At 43.8% G+C, this 18,609-nt stretch overlaps 1 protein-coding gene across 1 annotated transcript in view; it reads left to right on the top strand.

The window, feature by feature from the left end:
• Window positions 1-18,609, top strand: part of CAB39 (calcium binding protein 39) — a 1,351,479-nt gene that overhangs the window by 800,982 nt on the left and 531,888 nt on the right. Inside the window, exon 16 of the mRNA XM_044070040.1 lies at window positions 1,584-1,666. Within this exon, the coding sequence (XP_043925975.1) occupies window positions 1,584-1,666 (83 nt within the window). The remainder of the gene's footprint in view (window positions 1-1,583; window positions 1,667-18,609) is intronic.

Raw genomic sequence — 18,609 nt, 5'->3', positions numbered from 1 at the left:
CCAACTGGACAGGAGAGGACGTCAGCATCTGGCCCTTCGACATGCCAGAGAAATTTAGAAGTTAGGGGTGTAACTGAATAAGAGAGGACTTAGTAAGGAAGTGGGTACTCCTGGGGGGGGGTTTGCTAGTGAGGGACTTTGTATAATACAGAAGTGCTAAACCTGAAAAGAAGATGCTTTTAAGTCGAGTAAAAGCTTTTAGGAACAAGTGCTGCGCTTTTTAGTTAAGGGATATACTGTTTAGATTACTAGTAGAGCAGTTCTAAGGGAAAAAATGAAGAACAGACTTTATGGAGCCAGATAAAGTTTAACCTTGTTAAACCAGCGCTGCCCGATGCTGCTCTAGTGGCAACTCCGCGCTTAAGCACTCTAAAGCGTGCTTGATAGCAGGGGCTGGAAAGAGCCAGGAATTGACCCAAAACGGCCAATAAAACTACAGTTTCAAGTCAGTAACCACTCCCATGGGGGGCAGGGAAGCAGCTCAATGTTTTACACTGCCACTGATCAACAGAGAGACTTTCCTCTAGCCCAAGCAAAAATGGCCTCACAGAAACTTACAAAACAGTTCAAGAACAGCAAGCCTGTAACTTGAACTTTTTTAAATCTCAGAAAAGTGGGAAAACAAGATTTTTTTTTGTTTTTGTTTTTTCAGAGATAGCAGAGGTTCACAAGTAATATCAAGTTATAACAGTGCAGTAAATTACCCCACACAAGAGTAATCTATGTCTCCTATTCAGCACAGTTGGTCACTTCATGCTCTACAGACTTGGCTTGGGAAGCTGTATTTGGGGATGAAAGTGCAGGTTCTGTGGAAAAAAGACCAGAACATATCAGCATAAGAGATGCTAGCGCTCTCAAGTACTCTCAACTCTCCATATCATCTATGGTCCCTGGGACCTCTCCAGGTGTTTACAGACAACACTACAATGATGTGTATTATATAAAAAAGCAAGAGGGAATCGCATCTTATCCTCAGTGCAGATTAGCCACAGTAGTGTGTGATTTAGCTTTTTAGCACTGTCTGAATTTACGGGCATCTTGTGTTCCATCTTTGAAAATTGTGTGTAAGAAAAGCTGAGCAGGACCAGGATGGACCCTGTTGAATGGAAACTGAATCAGAGGGTCTTCCAAGATTTGATCAGTCTGTGGAGAATGCCTCAGATAAGTCTTTGTGCCCTCTCTCTAAACAATCAATTGGTAAAGTTCTGCTCCAGGACTCCATGCAAGAATGCCTGGAAGGATCAGTTGCTGTACTTGTTACTAGAGGCTGGTACTTTATAATGTAAATAGCTTGCAGAAGTTGAACACTCAAGTTTATCTTTTTGCAGCATTTCAGGTGTAGGGTTACATGTAGTTCAAAGCTGATTTGGCACTTGCAAAGGATTATGCTTTTGCTGTCTGAAGTGTTCTGTACTGTGACTATAGATGGTATGATTTTATGGGCCAGCTTACTGTTTTCTGTAATCTTTTTCAGTAAAGAGATCTCAATTTATTTGAATACAGTTGAATTAGAAATTGTTTAATATTGGAGATGTCTGGTTGTGCAGCTTTTAATCAAAAAAGGCATTCTTAGTTTAAACCAGTGTTTTTTTTTTTTCCTTTTAAGGATCTTCTTACGAGGCACAAGCTTCTAAGTGCAGAATTTTTGGAACAACATTATGACAGAGTGAGTAAAATTCATTATCAAACTTTCCTTCTTTGTAAGTATGAACAACACTTTCTTAGGCATACATTTTAAAGTAAAAATGTAGAGATGTTTTTTGGCATAATTGTGTACTTGACATCTTCAGATTTAGATACAGGTTGGATTGTAAATCTAGTTGGATCTAGTACCAAGACCCTCATTGGCGGGTAAGTGGTTGGGTTCTTCTGTGCAGTCTGGCATAATTTGGTTTCTTTTGTTTAGACATTTCCACAATGGGAGTATGCCCTGTGCACTTGCAAACTGTAGTTGCACACCTAAACTCTTGGACCCACAGCTCTCTCTGATCTTTCATGCCGTCAGTCATAGGTTGGTAATATTTTTCTCAGAACTCCCAGATATAAGTACGTGCATGTACTGAGCTGGCTTATGTCATCACTTGCAAACTGTAACAAAACTCCATGTCTTTCTAGCCTCAATTAGTTGCTGTCTGGCCCACATTACAGATCTTACTGTGAAATATACCAGTGAAAAGTTTCCACATTTGTTGCTTGAAAGTAAATTGTTTCTTTGAGGCCACCAAATAATGATCCAGTATTTGTATTTCACTGCTGTATGTATTGCCAGAAAAGCACTGTCAAATACAGATAGAACATCACTGTCACAGGCTGAAGGGAAAAATATGTAGCCTTCTAAGGAAGGGTAACTGTAGTGGATAGATTCTTATCATCCAGTCTGTCTGCTATGACTGTTTGGTTGGAGCAGTTTGTCTGATCCGATTTAGCAGTGCTAAAGCTCCTAGCTTCGAGCTCCTTTAAGAAATTATCCCTCTCCATAATCCCTCTAATTCTATCATCATCTGATCTGGTTTATTAGCCATCAGACAAAACATTGGGCTATGGGAAAAGTATGACAAAAGAGCTTTCTGAAGGTCTGCCAGATCCACTGTGTAATTAGTTTAAAAGGGAGAAGGAAGGAGTGATGTCCTGTCAGACAGACTGGATAAGGATTTAGCATTATGGTAAGTACACAACTTTTTTATCTTGTGTCATTTTCATTCATTCCTCGACTGTTGGGTTCGGATCTGATCCTTGGATCCAACTCAGCTGCTTCTTCCAGGTCACAGAACACTAACTCTCAAGCTCCTCCCTTTACCTATAATACCATAGTCACCTTGTATACCTCAAATCTCGTTTGCCGCCATAGCGTTCGGAAGCAGATAGCAAAACTCTCAAGTGAGCCTTTAAAGTTTGTGAGTTTACCTGTTTCTATAATTCTTGCTATAACCCTTTTATATCCAGGGTTAAACTGTTATCTTTTTACTGTTAAAAGTATTCTGGATTGTCATCACTAGTATTCTATCCCTGTAATAGTACTTTAGCATTCTTTCTTACACTGCACGATTGTTGGTAATTTTTTTCTTCATACTATTAAAAATTTACTTTCCATAGCTACATAAAAATATCCGTTAAACCTTTGGGGCTTAAAATATATGTAGCCTCCAACCACAAAATTCCCAATTTGGATGCACATTCAAAGTGCGTGTACTTTTCAGGATCTTACCTGGATTCTGACTGTGACATTTGCAAGGGATTTAACTCCTGTGCCTTAATTGACCATAAATTCATAAGGGTTTGCATTCAGAACCTGCAGCTATGGCATGTGGGGCTCACAACCCTAAAAGGTTGGAGAAGAGATTCTCGTTTAAAAGAATCTCGTGAGAGATCTCCTGATTAGACACTGGTTTCTACTTCATTTCTGTCCTCCGAGCTGCTGCTCAGACAAACTAAAAAGTCAGATCTGACTGCTTCGGTTCAGGGAACTAGATCTGACATATCACTCTGGAAACATTAAATTCAGTTACTGTCAGAGCCGATCACCTGTCTGCTCCCATTGACCTTTTTGGCACAATCTCCTCGTCACAACTCGACAGTCATGCATTCGGTCTTCCAAGAGCCTATCGGAAGCAGATGCAAACAGGATGATAAAGAAGTTTCTCAGGAAGCATATGACAAATTGGAGATGTGCATCGTGTTTCACTGTTGCAGTCATTACACTTGGGCTATCCTGCTGGCAGTCTACTCGCAGTCGGCCTGAATTCCAAAGTTTTGGTCCGGCGTCTGTTGCTGTTGCCTCTTCCCTGACGTCAGTGCACCAGGGGTATTAAAGATGCAGCCAACACCATTTTCTTCAGTCTTTCTTGCCGCGCAGTGCCCGAAGCAAAAGCAGTTCGCAAGTGCCAGTCGGCAGACTCCTGAGATTTTCGAAATTGAATTTCAGATCCGAAGTCGTCTTTAAAGCTAAGTACCCCATTGGGGAAACTTTTTTCTTGCTCCAGACCGATGTCAGAAAAAGTTAACAATTGTATTTCTTGTGGGAAGCAAATACCTCATAAGGATTTTCACTCTTACTGTATTCCTTGCCTAGGCCCTGACCACGACGTTGCTATTGTCGGTTTTGTGCTAGATTTAACCAACACACTATTAAGCGTCGGTACTTGGCCGAAGGTTTAACTACATAATGCTGTCGGAACAGCCGACGACCGGAGTACATAAAAAGCGCAAGGAAAAAGAAAAGGACAGGCATCCAAGGTCCAAAACCGACGATCAAGCCTCTTCTAGGCCATTCGCTGGTTCGCCGGTTCTCAGTGAGGTGCTTTCGCAGCCCCTGACGCCCGCTACCACAGAGCCACAGGCTGCCTAAGACTCCCACTGGAGACAGCCACCCTCTGGATACTCAAGGTATTGGGCCTTCGGAAACTAATCCCTGCGAGAGGTCCGGAGCCGCTGAGCAGGCATCGGCTTCTGAGGATGTTTTCAGACCTACACGGCTTTATATCAAGCCAACTTCAGCATCAAAGACTAAAACTGTTTTAAAGACAAGGAAACAAGTACAGCAGTCTCTAGGACAGACTTCCATGCCTAAGAAACAGATGCTCAAAATGGCCGAAGACCTAATTACTTTGATCAGGGTTCCCATCCCCCCTCCTGATAAAGAGGCCTAGGCAAGACACTGAATATGATTCCTCTGATCAGGTTTCCATTTCCTCTGACTCCTCTTCAGAACAGGGCTACTCTGTTCCTCCCTGTGAGGATTCTGATGCTGAAGAATCTATTCCTTCAGCTTCTCCTCCTGAGGATTAATCATTTGGGGAAACCTTGCATACCATGAGAGAGCATTTCCACTGGGAGAGCCAAGATTATTCAGATTCTAAGAAAAGGCTCAGAGACTTTTTTACTACCTCAGCACAGACCTCTTGCTATTCCTCCTGTTCTAGACATTATAGATGATGTTTTTTCAGAGTCCGACCTGTCTCCTGACTCTCTACCTCCTGAACCTGTTAAGCCAGACAGATACTACAGGGTTCCAGATTCTCATAAATTTCTATATAAAAACCCTGCTGCTGACCCAGAAACTATTTCACAGGGTCCCAAAGGGGTCAAGGCTGCTACTGCAAAAAACCCTGTCCCCTCAGAGATTCTAGGGCACTGGACAGATGGGGGGGGGGGGGGGGAGTCAGTTTCATATGCTTAAATATCAGCAATATTTAATGTCTCTGTTAAAACAGAAAATGTTGACAAATTCTGAATGTGCTGAGAACAAGGAATTGCAGGATTTATTGCATGCAGCTGAACAAGTGGGAAAACTTACTTTGCAATGTGGTTATGATTCACTGGAGGCCTCTTGCAGGGCCGCTGTAGCAGACTCAGTCATTATAAGGCATAGTTGGTTAAAGGAACAGACTCTGCCTGATCATGTTAAAGCAAAATTATTGGATGCTCCATTACAGCATGATACTTTGTTTGGTGTTAAAGCAGAAGAGGTCTTGAAGAAAATGGAGGATAAAGCTAAATCTATGCAGACAGTGAAGGATTTCTTACAGGTGTAGCCAACCAGATTTAGCAGGAACTGGCCTAAGAATTGGTCCTTTCCCGTGTCAGACAGGCCACAAAGAGGCAGATACAGATGCCTTAGAGGCAGACAACAGCCCCAGGGCTCATACAGGCCCAAACAGTGGGGTGCGTCTACCTCCAAAAGCAGAGAAGACAAATCACAGCCATATAGGAAACAGTCCCAATGACTTCCCTCTGCCAATGCCAAGCATTTATCTTTTGGCAGCACCCTTAGGGGGAAAGCTAGCACTTTTTTCACATAATTGGCACATGATTACCCAGGACAAATGGGTCTTAAATATAGTTTCTCAGGGCTGCAGGTTCCACTTTCACACCCTTCCAAAGGCAAAAGGTATGCTAGACCTGCCACACAATCAATGGGCAGAGGCACAAAACCAAGTTTCATCCTTCATGGACATGAGGGCTATTCAGCCAGTGCCACAACAAGAGCAGGGACAAGGATTTTACTTAAGACTTTTCTTAGTACCAAGAAAGGACAAAGCATGGAGACTGATTCTGGACCTGTCTATTCTAAATACTTTTCTGGACGTTCTGAAATTCAAAATGTTGACTCTGCAGCAGCTTCTGCCCATGCTGGGCAAAAAGGCCTTGGCTTGTAACTTTGGACCTCAGAGGCATACCTGCATGTCCCAATCAGACAATCTTGCAGAAGATACCTCAGATTCATAGCTGGCTCAAAGCACTACCAATTCTCTGCACTGCCCTTTGGCGTATCTACTGCGCCCAGGGTCTTCACAAAATGCTTGGCACCAGTAATTGCATTTTGCAGACCCGGGAATTCAAATATATCCCTACTTGGACGACTGCCTTATTCAAGCAGAGGCCAAAAACATTCTACTAAAGCATCTGGTGTTTGTAAAATGATTACTAATTTGCCTAGGGTACACAGTAAATGAAAAGAATAAAAAATAGTACCCTCTCAAGAGATATTCCTGGGTGCAAGCTTAAATACAACTGCCCAGGTGGCTTCTCACGCCAGACAAACAAAGGCATCTGACTTCTTACTTCGAAAACATGGCAACAAAGCAAAATTCTGGGCTACATGGCCTTCTGCATTCTGCTAATTCCATATGCAAGACTGCATATGAGGAGACTACAATGGTACCTAAAAAGTGTTTGGACTCAACATTGCCACAGCCTGGAAACATTAATTTCCCTCATTCCCTGCCTGCAACAGGAGTTTCGATGGTGGGCATAGGCCTGTCACCCCAACAAGGGACAGCCATTCACTTTACCCACAGCCAGGCAAACACTAACAACAGATGCATCAGACTATGCCTGGGGGGGGCCCACATGGTAGGAAAATGTATTCAGGGCACATGGCCCCCAAGCCAAAGGCATCTACATATCAATCAAAAAGAGATGCTAGCTGTACAAAATGCCCTGACAGCCTTCAAGGACCTACTTCATCCAGGACAGCTGCTGATAGACTGACAACACCACAGTCATGTGGTACATAAATAAGCAGGGGGGCACACATTCCTACTCCCTCTGCAGACAAGCCATGATTTTGTGGAACACAACATTCACTTACCAAGTACACCTGCAAGCACAATTCCTGCCAGGAAAAACAAATGCTCTGGCAGACAAACTAAGCAAAAAACCTCATGGACCCTCACGAGTGGAAACTAGATCCACAAATCTTCAGCATGATAACAAGGAATTGGGGACGCCCAGACATATATCTTTTTGCCTCCCCTCACAACTGCCAACTTCAGAGATTCTGCACAAGGACTTATCACAAACAAGCATGGAAAGTGGATGCCCTGTCATTCAGCTGGAACAACCTTACAGTATATGCCTTTCCTCCACTGCCTCTCCTCCCCAAGGTACTCCTAAAGATCAGACAAAAGAAGCCACAAATGATACTGATTGCCCAGGATTGGCCACGCCAACACTGGTACCCAATCCTAAGGAGTTTGTCCCAAGGCCCAGGCCTGGACATTGCCTCAAATTCCTCATTTACTGACCCAACAAAACAATCAGATCCTGCACAGCCAACTCAGAACTCTAAATCTAGCTGCATGGTGGATACTGTAACCATTCAGAATACAACTCTCTCTAAAGCGGTTATGGATGTCATTTTGGAGGCCAGGAGGCCCAGCACCAGGAAATCTTATGCAGAAAAATGGAAGAGATTCTGTGCTTGGAACCAGGCACAAGGAATTGACACGATTGTTCCAAATATTCCTCAGATTTTACAATATTTAACTGAGATGCTGGACAAAGACCTATCCTTCTCATCAATTAAGATCGTTGCCTCTGCCATTTCAGCTCATTACAATAGAGACCCACCTATTTTTTCATATCCATTGCTTAGGCAGTTCCTCAGGGGGGCCAAAAACATAAGACCTCCAAGGAGAGCACCAATACCTGCATGGGACCTCAGTTATGTCTTGGAAAAACACACAATGCCTCCTTTTGAGGCAGCCAATACAGCTGACATAAAATTCTTATGGAAAACAGCTCTGCTCCTAGCAATAACTTTAGCAAGAAGAGTCAGTCACAGGCATTAATGGCTGTGGAACCTTTTATTATCTTCCATCCGGACAGGGTTTCTCTAAGGACAAACCCAACATTTATGCCTAAGGTAGTGTCCAGTGTGGCTCTTAACCAAACCATTCATTTGCCTGCTTTTTACCCAAACCCGCAGAATAAAGGGGAGAGACTTCTGCATTCTTTGGACATACACAGACAGCTATGCTTCTACTTGGACAAAACCTAAAGCTTTCAGAAAGACTGAGCAACTTTTAGTGCTATATGCTGCAGGATCATAAGGAAAGGCCATCTCAAAGCAGACTATTTCAAAATGGATAGGACACTGCATTCATTTCTGCTTTTCACAACATGGTAAATCAGTGCCTAAGGGCATTAGACCACATTCTACCAGGGCAGCAGCCACCTCAGCAGCCTTCCTCAGAGGAGTACCAACCAAGGATATTTTGGAGGCTGCAACTTGGACTTCAGTGCACACTTTTTTACTAAGCACTACCACTTGCCTCTTTACTCTAAATCCAGAGCAGGCTTTGCCACTGCAGTCTTGCAGGGCCTTATAGCTACTCCTAATTCTATTTGGACCCAGCCGCCCAACCTCAGCTTTGGGATTCAACCCAAGTGTAATGACTGCAACAGTGAAACACGAGCATAGTACAGTTGTGTACCTACCATAAATGTAGATGTTCGAGTGTATTCACTGTTGCAGTCCAGGTTACCCACCCACCATCCCCCTTTCTTTGCTGGGACTTCTCGGTACTTCTCTATCCTATACAACCTATGTGGTGTATCTGCTTGTAGATGAAGGTATTGTTTATTTTAGTGCATGCTTTTATTAGTAATGTTTTTTAGTCTACCCGTTTGGGGGCACCTGACATCTGGGGCAAGAAAAACTGAAGAAAATTGCGTCTGCTACATCTTTTATACCCCTGGCGCACTGACGTCAGGAGGAGGCGACAGCAACCGACACCGGACCAAGACTTTGGAATTCAGGCCGGCTGCGGGTAGCCTGCCAGCAGGATAACCCAAGTGTAATGACTGCAACAGTGAATACACTTGAACATCTACATTTATGGTAGGTACACAACAGTACTTTCTTCTGGCTCAGACCCCATCACGTCTGGCGATCCTTGTTAGTACCACACCTCCGATATTAGGATATTAACTCCCTCTCCAATCTGACTTGAATCCAAAGATGCTGGCATCTTTGACTGGGATGGTGCGTCTGAGCTGTCCAATGCTGACTATTTTGGATCCAGATGCCTCTTTAAGCCATAGTGTCTGCTCTGGCTCGTGGGTGTTAGATTAGACTCTGAAGTTGCTGGAGCTGTCTTGACCTCTTGGAGCTTCAGCACTTGACAACTTGGCTCCAATTTTATCCTAGAGTTGTTTGCCTGTGGGCAAAGGGAGCTGACAGTCCGTAAGCCTGCCTTGTCTGTTTCTCCCACATGTTCTGCGTTCGAGGTAGTGGAGAGAGCCTTCTGTATTCCTAGAGTTCAGACTTCTCTACCCTCTTTGGCTTCAACTCCCCAGTCCCATTCAGTTTTGTATCCACAGCCTCAGCCATCCATTCTTCTGGGACATCCAGCCCGAACCAGTCCCCAGACCACCCAGCAGGGTATAGTTATGTCTTCCAGTATCTCCCCAGAGATTCCAGTGATGAGTTTCTTCAGAACAGGAAGTGCAAAAGGAGGCACTTAGCCTCTCCATAAGTGTCTGTCACTAAGGTCACTGACTTTGGTAAAGGGGAAGGGTTCCCCAGATCACCACGTGATGTCTCCTTAGGAGACATCTTAGAACACATAAAACAGAGGGGTTATTGGTACCCCGACAACCCTTTCCAAGACAAGTCAGTTTTCCTGGAGGCCTTTGGTGCTGTGAGCCTTCCAACTCCTGGGTGACTCCAGCTGCCGATGAGCTCATTGATTTAGTCTCTGAATAGGCGTGAAGGAGCCAGACACAGTTGAGAGACAAGTCCCTAAGAGAACAGATAAAATCCTAGCACCACCTAAGGATAGAACATAAAGGAGTACACGTTAAAGCCATGATCGTAGCACCGGCCACTAAGAAGGAACTGGCAGAACAAAGTTCCTCTGATTCCCCCCCCCCCCCCAATAGGGAATCTAGGGCAATGGACAGGATTGAGAAGTGTGTGTATGCTTTAGCGATCTTCGGCCTTAGGTTGCTGAATTATTTGCCATGTTTTACGCGACTCCAGAAGGATTTGATATTAAAGAACTTTCCATATTCCTCCCTGGGACCATATTCTCCATGTTAGAGTACTATTTCTTTGCAATTGGCTACCCTTCAGTCTATTTGAAATTTGTCCATGAGACTCATGTCCCACGTGGCTGAATATATCTCATTGGCGCCAGGTTCAGGTATTTTGCAGAACCCTTCAAATCTTTAGTCAGTGCTCCCTTTGACGGAACCTCCTTATTTGGCCTCAGAGACGCACACTCAAGGTGTGAGCAGGAAGTGTAAACAGTCTGCTGTGGGAGTACATTTTTCAACTCCCTCAACAGACCTTTTCTAGGAACCAACAAGGTGGATGGAAAATATGGTTTTAAAAAAATCTCAGGTTCCCTTCCATGATCCATGTGGATAAAGTGCCCCCGGGGCAGAGAAGGGAGAATGCAAATAAGATGCTGTCCCAGTGATCCACATAACCAGGCATCTGTGGATACTTTCTCTGACAAGATCATATCAGAACTCCTGAAAAGAGGTTGATTGTCCATCTCTGGAGGCAGTCTGGGGTTGTTTATCCCTGCACCAGAGAACCTGGCTAGAAATTACAAAAAATACATTGGTGTCCAGATGTTACTCAATACCATTTTCCCATTCACCTCCACTAGTATCAAAATCCCCTATGTTAAATCCAGTCGGAGGGAAGTAGCAGCACTAGAAATAAGTCATTCATGAGGTTCCCCCAGACGAGAAAGAGTCCAGAACTTAAATAATTTTTTTTAGTGCCAAAAAAGACAAGTGACAGAAGACCAATCTTGGATCTCAGCAAACTAAATAGATCTGTTCAGTTTACAAAGTTTTGGATGGTCACAGTTCAGTCTGTTCTGCATTTTCTGCGCAAGGATGACTGGATGTGCTCACTAGAGCTTCAGGATGCGTACTATCACATAAAATGAACAAATCCAGAAGATGTCTCTGCTTCCACCCGGGAACCAGTCATTGCCAATTCAGAGCACTGCCCTTTGGTCACACCACAGTCCCCACAGTGTTTAACAAGTGTATGGCAGTATGTGCAGCTCACTTGAGCCTGCAGGGATTCTGAGTGTTTTCATGTCAGGATGACTGGCTCCTAACTGCTTCGACTACTAACTTCAGTTGTGATGTTGTCAAATCTCAACTCAAACCGGCTCAGATTTTGAAATTCATCTGTGCTGTTTTCAATATGGTGGCTCAAGTAACTTCTCTTCCCCTGTCGTGGATTCAAACAATTCAGTTCCAGTTCAAAAAGATCATTCAGACCTCTTCTGTTTCAGCTCATCTGATACTCCAAGCATTGGGATCCATTTCAGCAGCAATCACTCTTGTACCACTGGCAAGGTACCATATGAGGATCCTTCAGTGGACATTAACAACTCGACGGTCTGTTCTCCAACAATCTTTATCCAGCCAAGTCAAAGTAAGGCCACAGTGATCACAAATGCATCTCAGGTTGGGGGGGGGGGGGGGGCTTCACTTCTTGGCAATGACTGTCTAAGGCACATGGTCCCCCGAAGATGTCAACATGCATATCAGTGTCTTGGAGATGAGAGCTGTACTCCTAGCTTTGCAGGTCTTCCAAGATGGTCTCCAACCAGGACTATTGCGATTCAGGCCAAAAATATGTCCGTGGTCTGGTACATCAACAGACAAGGGGGAACCAGGTCTTACCCTTTTTGTCAAGAAGCTATGAGGGTTTGGCAGTGAGTGATCTCATCCAATCACTTTGTGATGAAAGTGCACATTCTAGGGAAGTCCAACGTAATTGCAGACAAGTTAAGCAGGTCTCTTCTAATGCCTCACAAGTGGTCTCAACATGGCGGTGGTGCAGTGGATTTTCCATCGATGGGGCCAATCGTGCTGCAGTCTTTGCATCTGTTCTCAAGTGCCGCAGGTTCCTTGCCCTGATCTTCCCAGTGGGGGGAGTCCCCGAGGGACACTTAATTATTTGGCCCTCTGGTCTCCTTTGCGTTTGCCCCCGCCCCATTATATTTGATACATAAATTTTTCCAGAAAGCATCTCAATTGAAGAGCACCGTTATCCTCATTGCCACTTTCTGGTGTCTTCAGATCTGGTTTCCCTACCGTTGGCCCTCCTCTTCTACATCCACCCTGGATCCTTAATCCATCTCCAGACCTTCTATATCACTCAGACATGACTCATCCGGATATTTCAGGCGTCAAGTTGACTGCATGGTTTCTCCAGTTCCATTGATTCCTGGACATTCCAGGCTGTCCTACTCTGTATGTCACATTCTGTTATCCCACAAAGCTTCCACTGGAAAAGTTTACCAAGGTAAATGGAAAAGATTTGTTTTTTTGGGGGGGGGGGGGGGCACACAAAAAGAATTTAGATCCAATTTCAGCACCAATTTCTAAGGTTCTTGACTTTTTAGCTATGGTTTTCAGTGGATGAGCTAGTTCCTCAACTATCAGAGTACAATTAGCAGCCATTTCTAACTTTCATATAAGAGTAAATAACTCAACCTTGGCTTCCTCCATGCTTTGAAAAGCCTTTCTAAGAGCAACATATTTACTTGTACCTCTTCCAAAGGATCCTACTTCTCCTTGGGATTAAAATGTCTTTCAGGCCTTAACCCAACCTCCCTTTGAACCATCAGCTATATCTGAATTAAGATTTTTGAGCTGGAAGATTTATTATTTCTGCCAGAAGAGTGTCTGAACTTCAGGCTTTTTTCTTCTAAATCTATTTAATTGTCAAGGATAGAGCATCTCTACTGATCAGTCCTTCCTATCTGTCTGTGGTGTCAGAATCTAATATTAATCAAGTTATCAACCTTCCAGTCTTTCCAAATTTCTCAAACAAAGGAGAATGTGTTACCTGTTAGTTCAGACAGTTGTTTTTACCTTCACAGAACCAAAGACTTGAGGAAATCTGAGCAGTTAATTTCCTTTTCAGAATCAAAATCAAGCCGTGTTTTTTTAAAGTGACTGGCCAAATGGTTAACCTTTGTTTATGAAAAAGTGGGTTTGCCTTTACCAAAACCACCAAAAGCCCATTCCACCACATCTGTGGCATCTTCAGCATTTTTGTCTAGAACCTCCTTTGATTTGTGCGTCTGCAACTTGGGGGCCATTTCTCATATCTTTATTGTTCATAAATTGGATCTGGTCTGTAGGGAAAGAACCTTTGGCTCAGCTGTACTCTGGAATATCCTTCCTTAGAACCCTCCTGGGATTTGGGTAGCTGGGGGACTCTGTCCCAACAGTTGAGGAATGAATGAAAATGACAGCATCAGGTAAGTTTGCTCCTCATAATGTTCCATTTGTGTTGTCCATTTTCATTCTTTCTCAACTTCCTTCCCTCCCTCCAACCCTCTCCTTTGCTTTACTCCTGGAACAATCAGATATTGGAGAAACTGTTCTTCCTTTGTTTGAGCCCAGGCTCTCTCATTTCCGGATTCTCCACTACTTTGTAGGTCTGTGGGCAGCAGACTAGATCTGATGCATGTAAGGTGACTAGGGCATTATGGGTAATGGGAGGAGCTCGAGAGTTTGTGTTCTACGATCTGGAAGGAGTAGTCTGATCCGAACCCAACAGCTGAGGAAGAATGAAAATGGGCAACACAGATGGAACATTATGGGGAGTACATAACTTTATCCTTATTATACAGTTCATCTGATCTGTTACAATCTCAAGCTACCATAATACACTGATGGCATCTTGACGAAATACTTTTTAAAATTGTTACCCTAAAAGATTCCTTAAGTCTGGCAACAAATCTAGTCCGTATTGGTTGACAAGGATGTGTATCAGACACAAATCACTGCTTTGCATATCTCATCCAAAGAAGAGTTGAGAAAGAAGACTAAAAAAGTAGTTAGTGACCTTATTTGAAGGAGTCTGTAGTTTGCCAGAAGGGTCTTGCATTGTGAATGGTACATATAAAAAATCTGAAAGCTATCTGGAAAGGGTTATTTTTTTGTGATCTTTTGACCTAACCCGTTGGTGGCAAATGACACAAAAAGTGGGTTATTTTGTTCTGTGAAAGTAAAAACTAAGCTGTCTGTGGACAACCGAAGTATGGAAAATGTATTCCCCTTTGTTCAGAAGATTGGGGAAGAAGAATAGTAGGTGGCTCAACTGATTCAGATTGACTTTTGTAACAATCTTTGCAGTGAGAGAGAGTCTGCTTGTAAGGGCTGCCCTGTCCCTGTGGAAAGTAAAACATGGGAAATGAGAATACAAAGCTTGTAATTCTGGAATTCTTTTGGCCGAATGTATTGCTACAGCCCTGATGGGTGGTGATTGTATCTCAGTGATGTTTACTTGCACATGCTATATAAGGTTTGGAGAGGAGGCACACACTACTAATTCACATCCTTTATGTTTAGCTTGCTGCACCCAGGGTATTCATGTAGTGTCTGGCTGCAGTCATTGCCTTTTGCCCAACGGATGTTTACATTTATCCTTACCTAAAGAGTTACCTTCTCCAGGCCTCTTTCCTGCCGAACTTAGGAAGGGCTGTCTCCTACTTGCTAGATGTTAGGACTTTCCCTGAGCTTCCACAAGTGTGTGATACAGCCAGCAGGCAGGTGACCTTCCTAGATCTTGTACAACCAAAAAACATGCCCGCTGCCTGACAACTGAGTAAGTATTGTAACAGAATTCCCACAAGAGAAGCCTAATTGACAGACATTTTCTCCATTCCCTGGGCAATTCTTTATCTGTATGCTTTTTTCCACTTCCCATAATTCCTTTGGTTTTAGAAAAGATCTGTGAGGACAGGCCAAAAGTGATCAAAGAACCCTTTTGGCCCAAGCATCATTGGTTCCTCCCTCCCTCCAGAGCATAGCAAGGGAAGATTTAGTTGTGCTGCCTCAGCATGTCTACCTCCTGTGGCCAATCTGGCTGTCTGGGATGATGTAGCACTCCTCCCTTCCAGGCATACGATTTCTGAGAATGAGCCCATTGGTGCTGAGACTGGTGATAGGACTCAAGTCAGCAGAGGCGTCACTAGTCTTCACTCTCTTGTTAAACCTATTCAGAGCAGTGCTTTAGCCATTTCTGCTTGTCTGACACTAGAGCCCCCCTTCTCTTTGTTGCCAGTAGAACAGTAAGGCTCTGCATGCAAACACCCCCCCCCAAAAAAAAAGTGTTGCTCCACCTTGAGACCTTAATTTCATGTTAGAAATGCTAACTCTGCTGTCTTACAGACAACTACTTCCTTCCTGTCAAGTTTGTCCTAGAATTTTGTCCCTTTGCTAGCTTAACCCACCGCAAGGTAAATCGCAATTGCAAGCCTTCATGGCCAGAAGAACCCTTTCTGATACTTCACAAGGACAGGGTTACACTCTGTAGCCAGTTCCTTCTTAATGCCAAAAATGGTTACAGAAGTTTTATTAAATCAAGCCATTTGTTTGCCAGTATTTTCCCTTCACCAAAAAACAAGGTCAGGAGGAATCTTTCATTCCACAGTTGTATACAGGTAGTTGAGATTTTACTGGGGCAGGTCAGAGCAATTCAGAAAGTCTGATCAGTTGTTTATAGGCTTTGCAGAAAAGTGCTGTCAGTAAGCAAACTGTTTCCAGATGTACTATCCACTATATTGCCCTTTATTTGCAAATGCAGTGGGAAATGTGGCACAGTTGAGAGCTCATTCCACTGGGGCTACATTTACCACCATAGCTTTTCTTACAGCTGCCCCACACAGGCCTTACTTTAAGCAGTCATCTGTCAGTACTTTTGTTAAACATTTCCAGTTTAGGCAGCTTCACCAGAACCTGGACAAACTTTGCCATGGCCATATTGCAGACCTTGTGAGGCCTGTTTCATGTACATGCCAGTTGCCCTCCTACCCCATAAGCTGAAGGGGTCATCACAAGAGTAGTTTCTGAAATGCCAAATTACAAAGCACTTGGTATCCTTGTGTTACCGTAAATGTAACTGTGTACTGAGCATTGCATTGTCCTTTCCTACTCATTTCCCCTCTTGTCTTCCTTCTCCGTTGTGTTGGTGTGAGTGTTCAGGTAACCTCTGCTGTGGATCAGGAGAGTAAGCTATCATATGTAGAGGAGGAAGAGTTCTGGATGTTTTCATCAGGGTTGCATCATTGGTGGTTAGTGCTCAGACTCCCAGGAACTATTTTTGAACCTGTTTGTGACAGGAAAGGTGTAAATGGTGCTATCTGATATTTTATTACTGTTGATACTCTCATTGGTAGAGGAGGGAGTGCACCAGTCAAGGAAGGAGGAATGTGAAAGCTGTGGTGGTAGGGTTACCCATTGGGCAAAAGCAGAATCTGAGTTAGTACTGCAGTGGTGACTGTACTCAAGACCTCTACATTTATGGAAAGATGTCCTTCCTTGGTCGCTTTTACCACATTTCTTACAATAGGGATATCCTGCTAAGGATAGGCATGCGTCCGGCCAACATACCAAAGCCTGGCCGTTCCATGTGCCATATGGCTTACATCCAAGTTGTAATGAACATTTGTCAAATCCTCAGAACTACTTTGCTGCCAGTCTGAACAAATCATTTTTAATTCTTTCTGAAGGTCATACATCTCGTACCTTTCACCTAGCCATGCAAATCATCACAGGTTAAGCCACAGGATGGATCTACTCACACAAGACAAGGGCTCTCTAATTCATCCTCATATTCTCTCCCTACACTGACTTGAGTGATAGGGTTTTCATTCCTTTTAGGCGTTAGTTTTTGGAGGACATGCTTTGGGTTTTGCAGCAGGCAAACCCACTAATAAAAAATGTTCTGTTGCAAAGTGGAAAAGATTTTCTTGATGTCACAGCAATGAACAGGATCCTTTGTTAGTGGAACTATTTTTGATCCTGAAAGTGATAAGAAAGGCCTAACAGTGGTACTAGTTTGTCCTTTATTTACTGTTGATACTGTTGTTGGTAGGGGAGGGAGTAAACCAAGAAAGGAAGGGGGAATGTGAAAGCTGTGTATTGTACTTTTGCTCTCTTGGTGGGTATTCCAACTGTTTGTGAGTTACTCGGTTCTGGTCTGGCATAACCTTCACATAAGGGCTCTGGATCCTCCACTTTCTTCATTGTTTGAGAGTATGCAGATGTTCTTAGTGTTTCACTGTTACAGTCATTACATTTGGGTAATCTGGCTGGTTGCTTTCAGTTGGCCTGAGTAACAAAGTCTTGGGTCCTGTGTCGGTTGCTGTCTCCTCTTCCATGACGTCAGGTCATCAGGGATATAAAACATGTAGCCGACGCCATTTTATTCAGTCTTTCTTGCCGTGCAGTGCCCGAAGCAGAAGCAGTTCGCAAGTACCAGTTGGCCGATTCCTGAAATTTTCGCGTTCGAATTACAGAACCGAAGTCTCCAACTAAAGCTAAGTACCCCGTTGGGGAAACTGTTTCTTGCTCCTTACCGATGTCAGTTTGTCTTTTGGCTTTTCCTGATTAGGGGTCGCCACAGCGGAACTCCGGTCCGCTAATGATTGGTAGTGGATTTTTACGTACCGGGTTACCAGCCCTGACGCACAACCTTCAACGAAGGCACACCCCATTCACGTGTACTTCCACACAGAAGACGCTGTAGCTGAGAATCGAACGGGACAACGTCTTGCTATGAGACGACAACGCTACCGCAGCACCACCACAGCAGTCCGTACCGATGTCAGTAAAAGTTAATAATTGCATTACTTGTGGGAAGCAAATACCTCATAAGGATTTTCATTTGTACTGTATTCCTTGCCTAGGCCCAGATCATAACGTGCCTTGCTGTCGGTTTTATGCTAGATTTAACCAAAGCACTATTAAGCGTCAGTATATTTTTGCTTCAAAATATTTTGGATCCAGATTTAATTACCTGAAATGTCGTCTGTTAGCAATCCAACTACCGGAGTTCACAAAAAACGCGAAGAAAAAGACAGAGACCTTCGAGGTCCAAAACCGACAAAGCTTCTCCTAAGCTAGTCGCCGGTACTCAGGCGCTTTCGCAGCCCCTGATACCCGCTTCTTTTGAGTCGCAGAGACCCATGCAGAGTCCGGTATGCCACGAGATTCTCAAGAGTATTGAACCTGCGGATGCGTCTCCCTTGGATAGGTCCAGAGCCGCTGAGCAGGCACCGGCTTCTGAGGGTGTTTTCAATCCTCAGCAGTTTTATATAAGACCGTCAGCTTCAAAAACAAGATCAAAAGCATCTTCTAAGTCTAAAAAACTGACGCATGAGCCACATGCTCAGGCCCCTCTGCCTAAAAACAGATGATCAAAATGGCTGAGGACTTAATTACCTTGATCAGGTGTTCCCAACCCCCCCCCCGCTAAGAGGCCTAGGCAAAACTAAGATTTAAAGGCATTTTTCTGATTCTCTCTGATGGAATTTTCCCAGACATGCA

The sequence above is a fragment of the Protopterus annectens genome, chromosome 4.part1 (genome assembly GCF_019279795.1).
Source record: "Protopterus annectens isolate FY-2018-M chromosome 4.part1, PAN1.0, whole genome shotgun sequence".
Taxonomy (NCBI): Eukaryota; Metazoa; Chordata; order Ceratodontiformes; family Protopteridae; genus Protopterus; species Protopterus annectens.
Note: the sequence above shows the minus strand (reverse complement) of the source record. Positions and strands in the feature narration are given on the sequence as shown.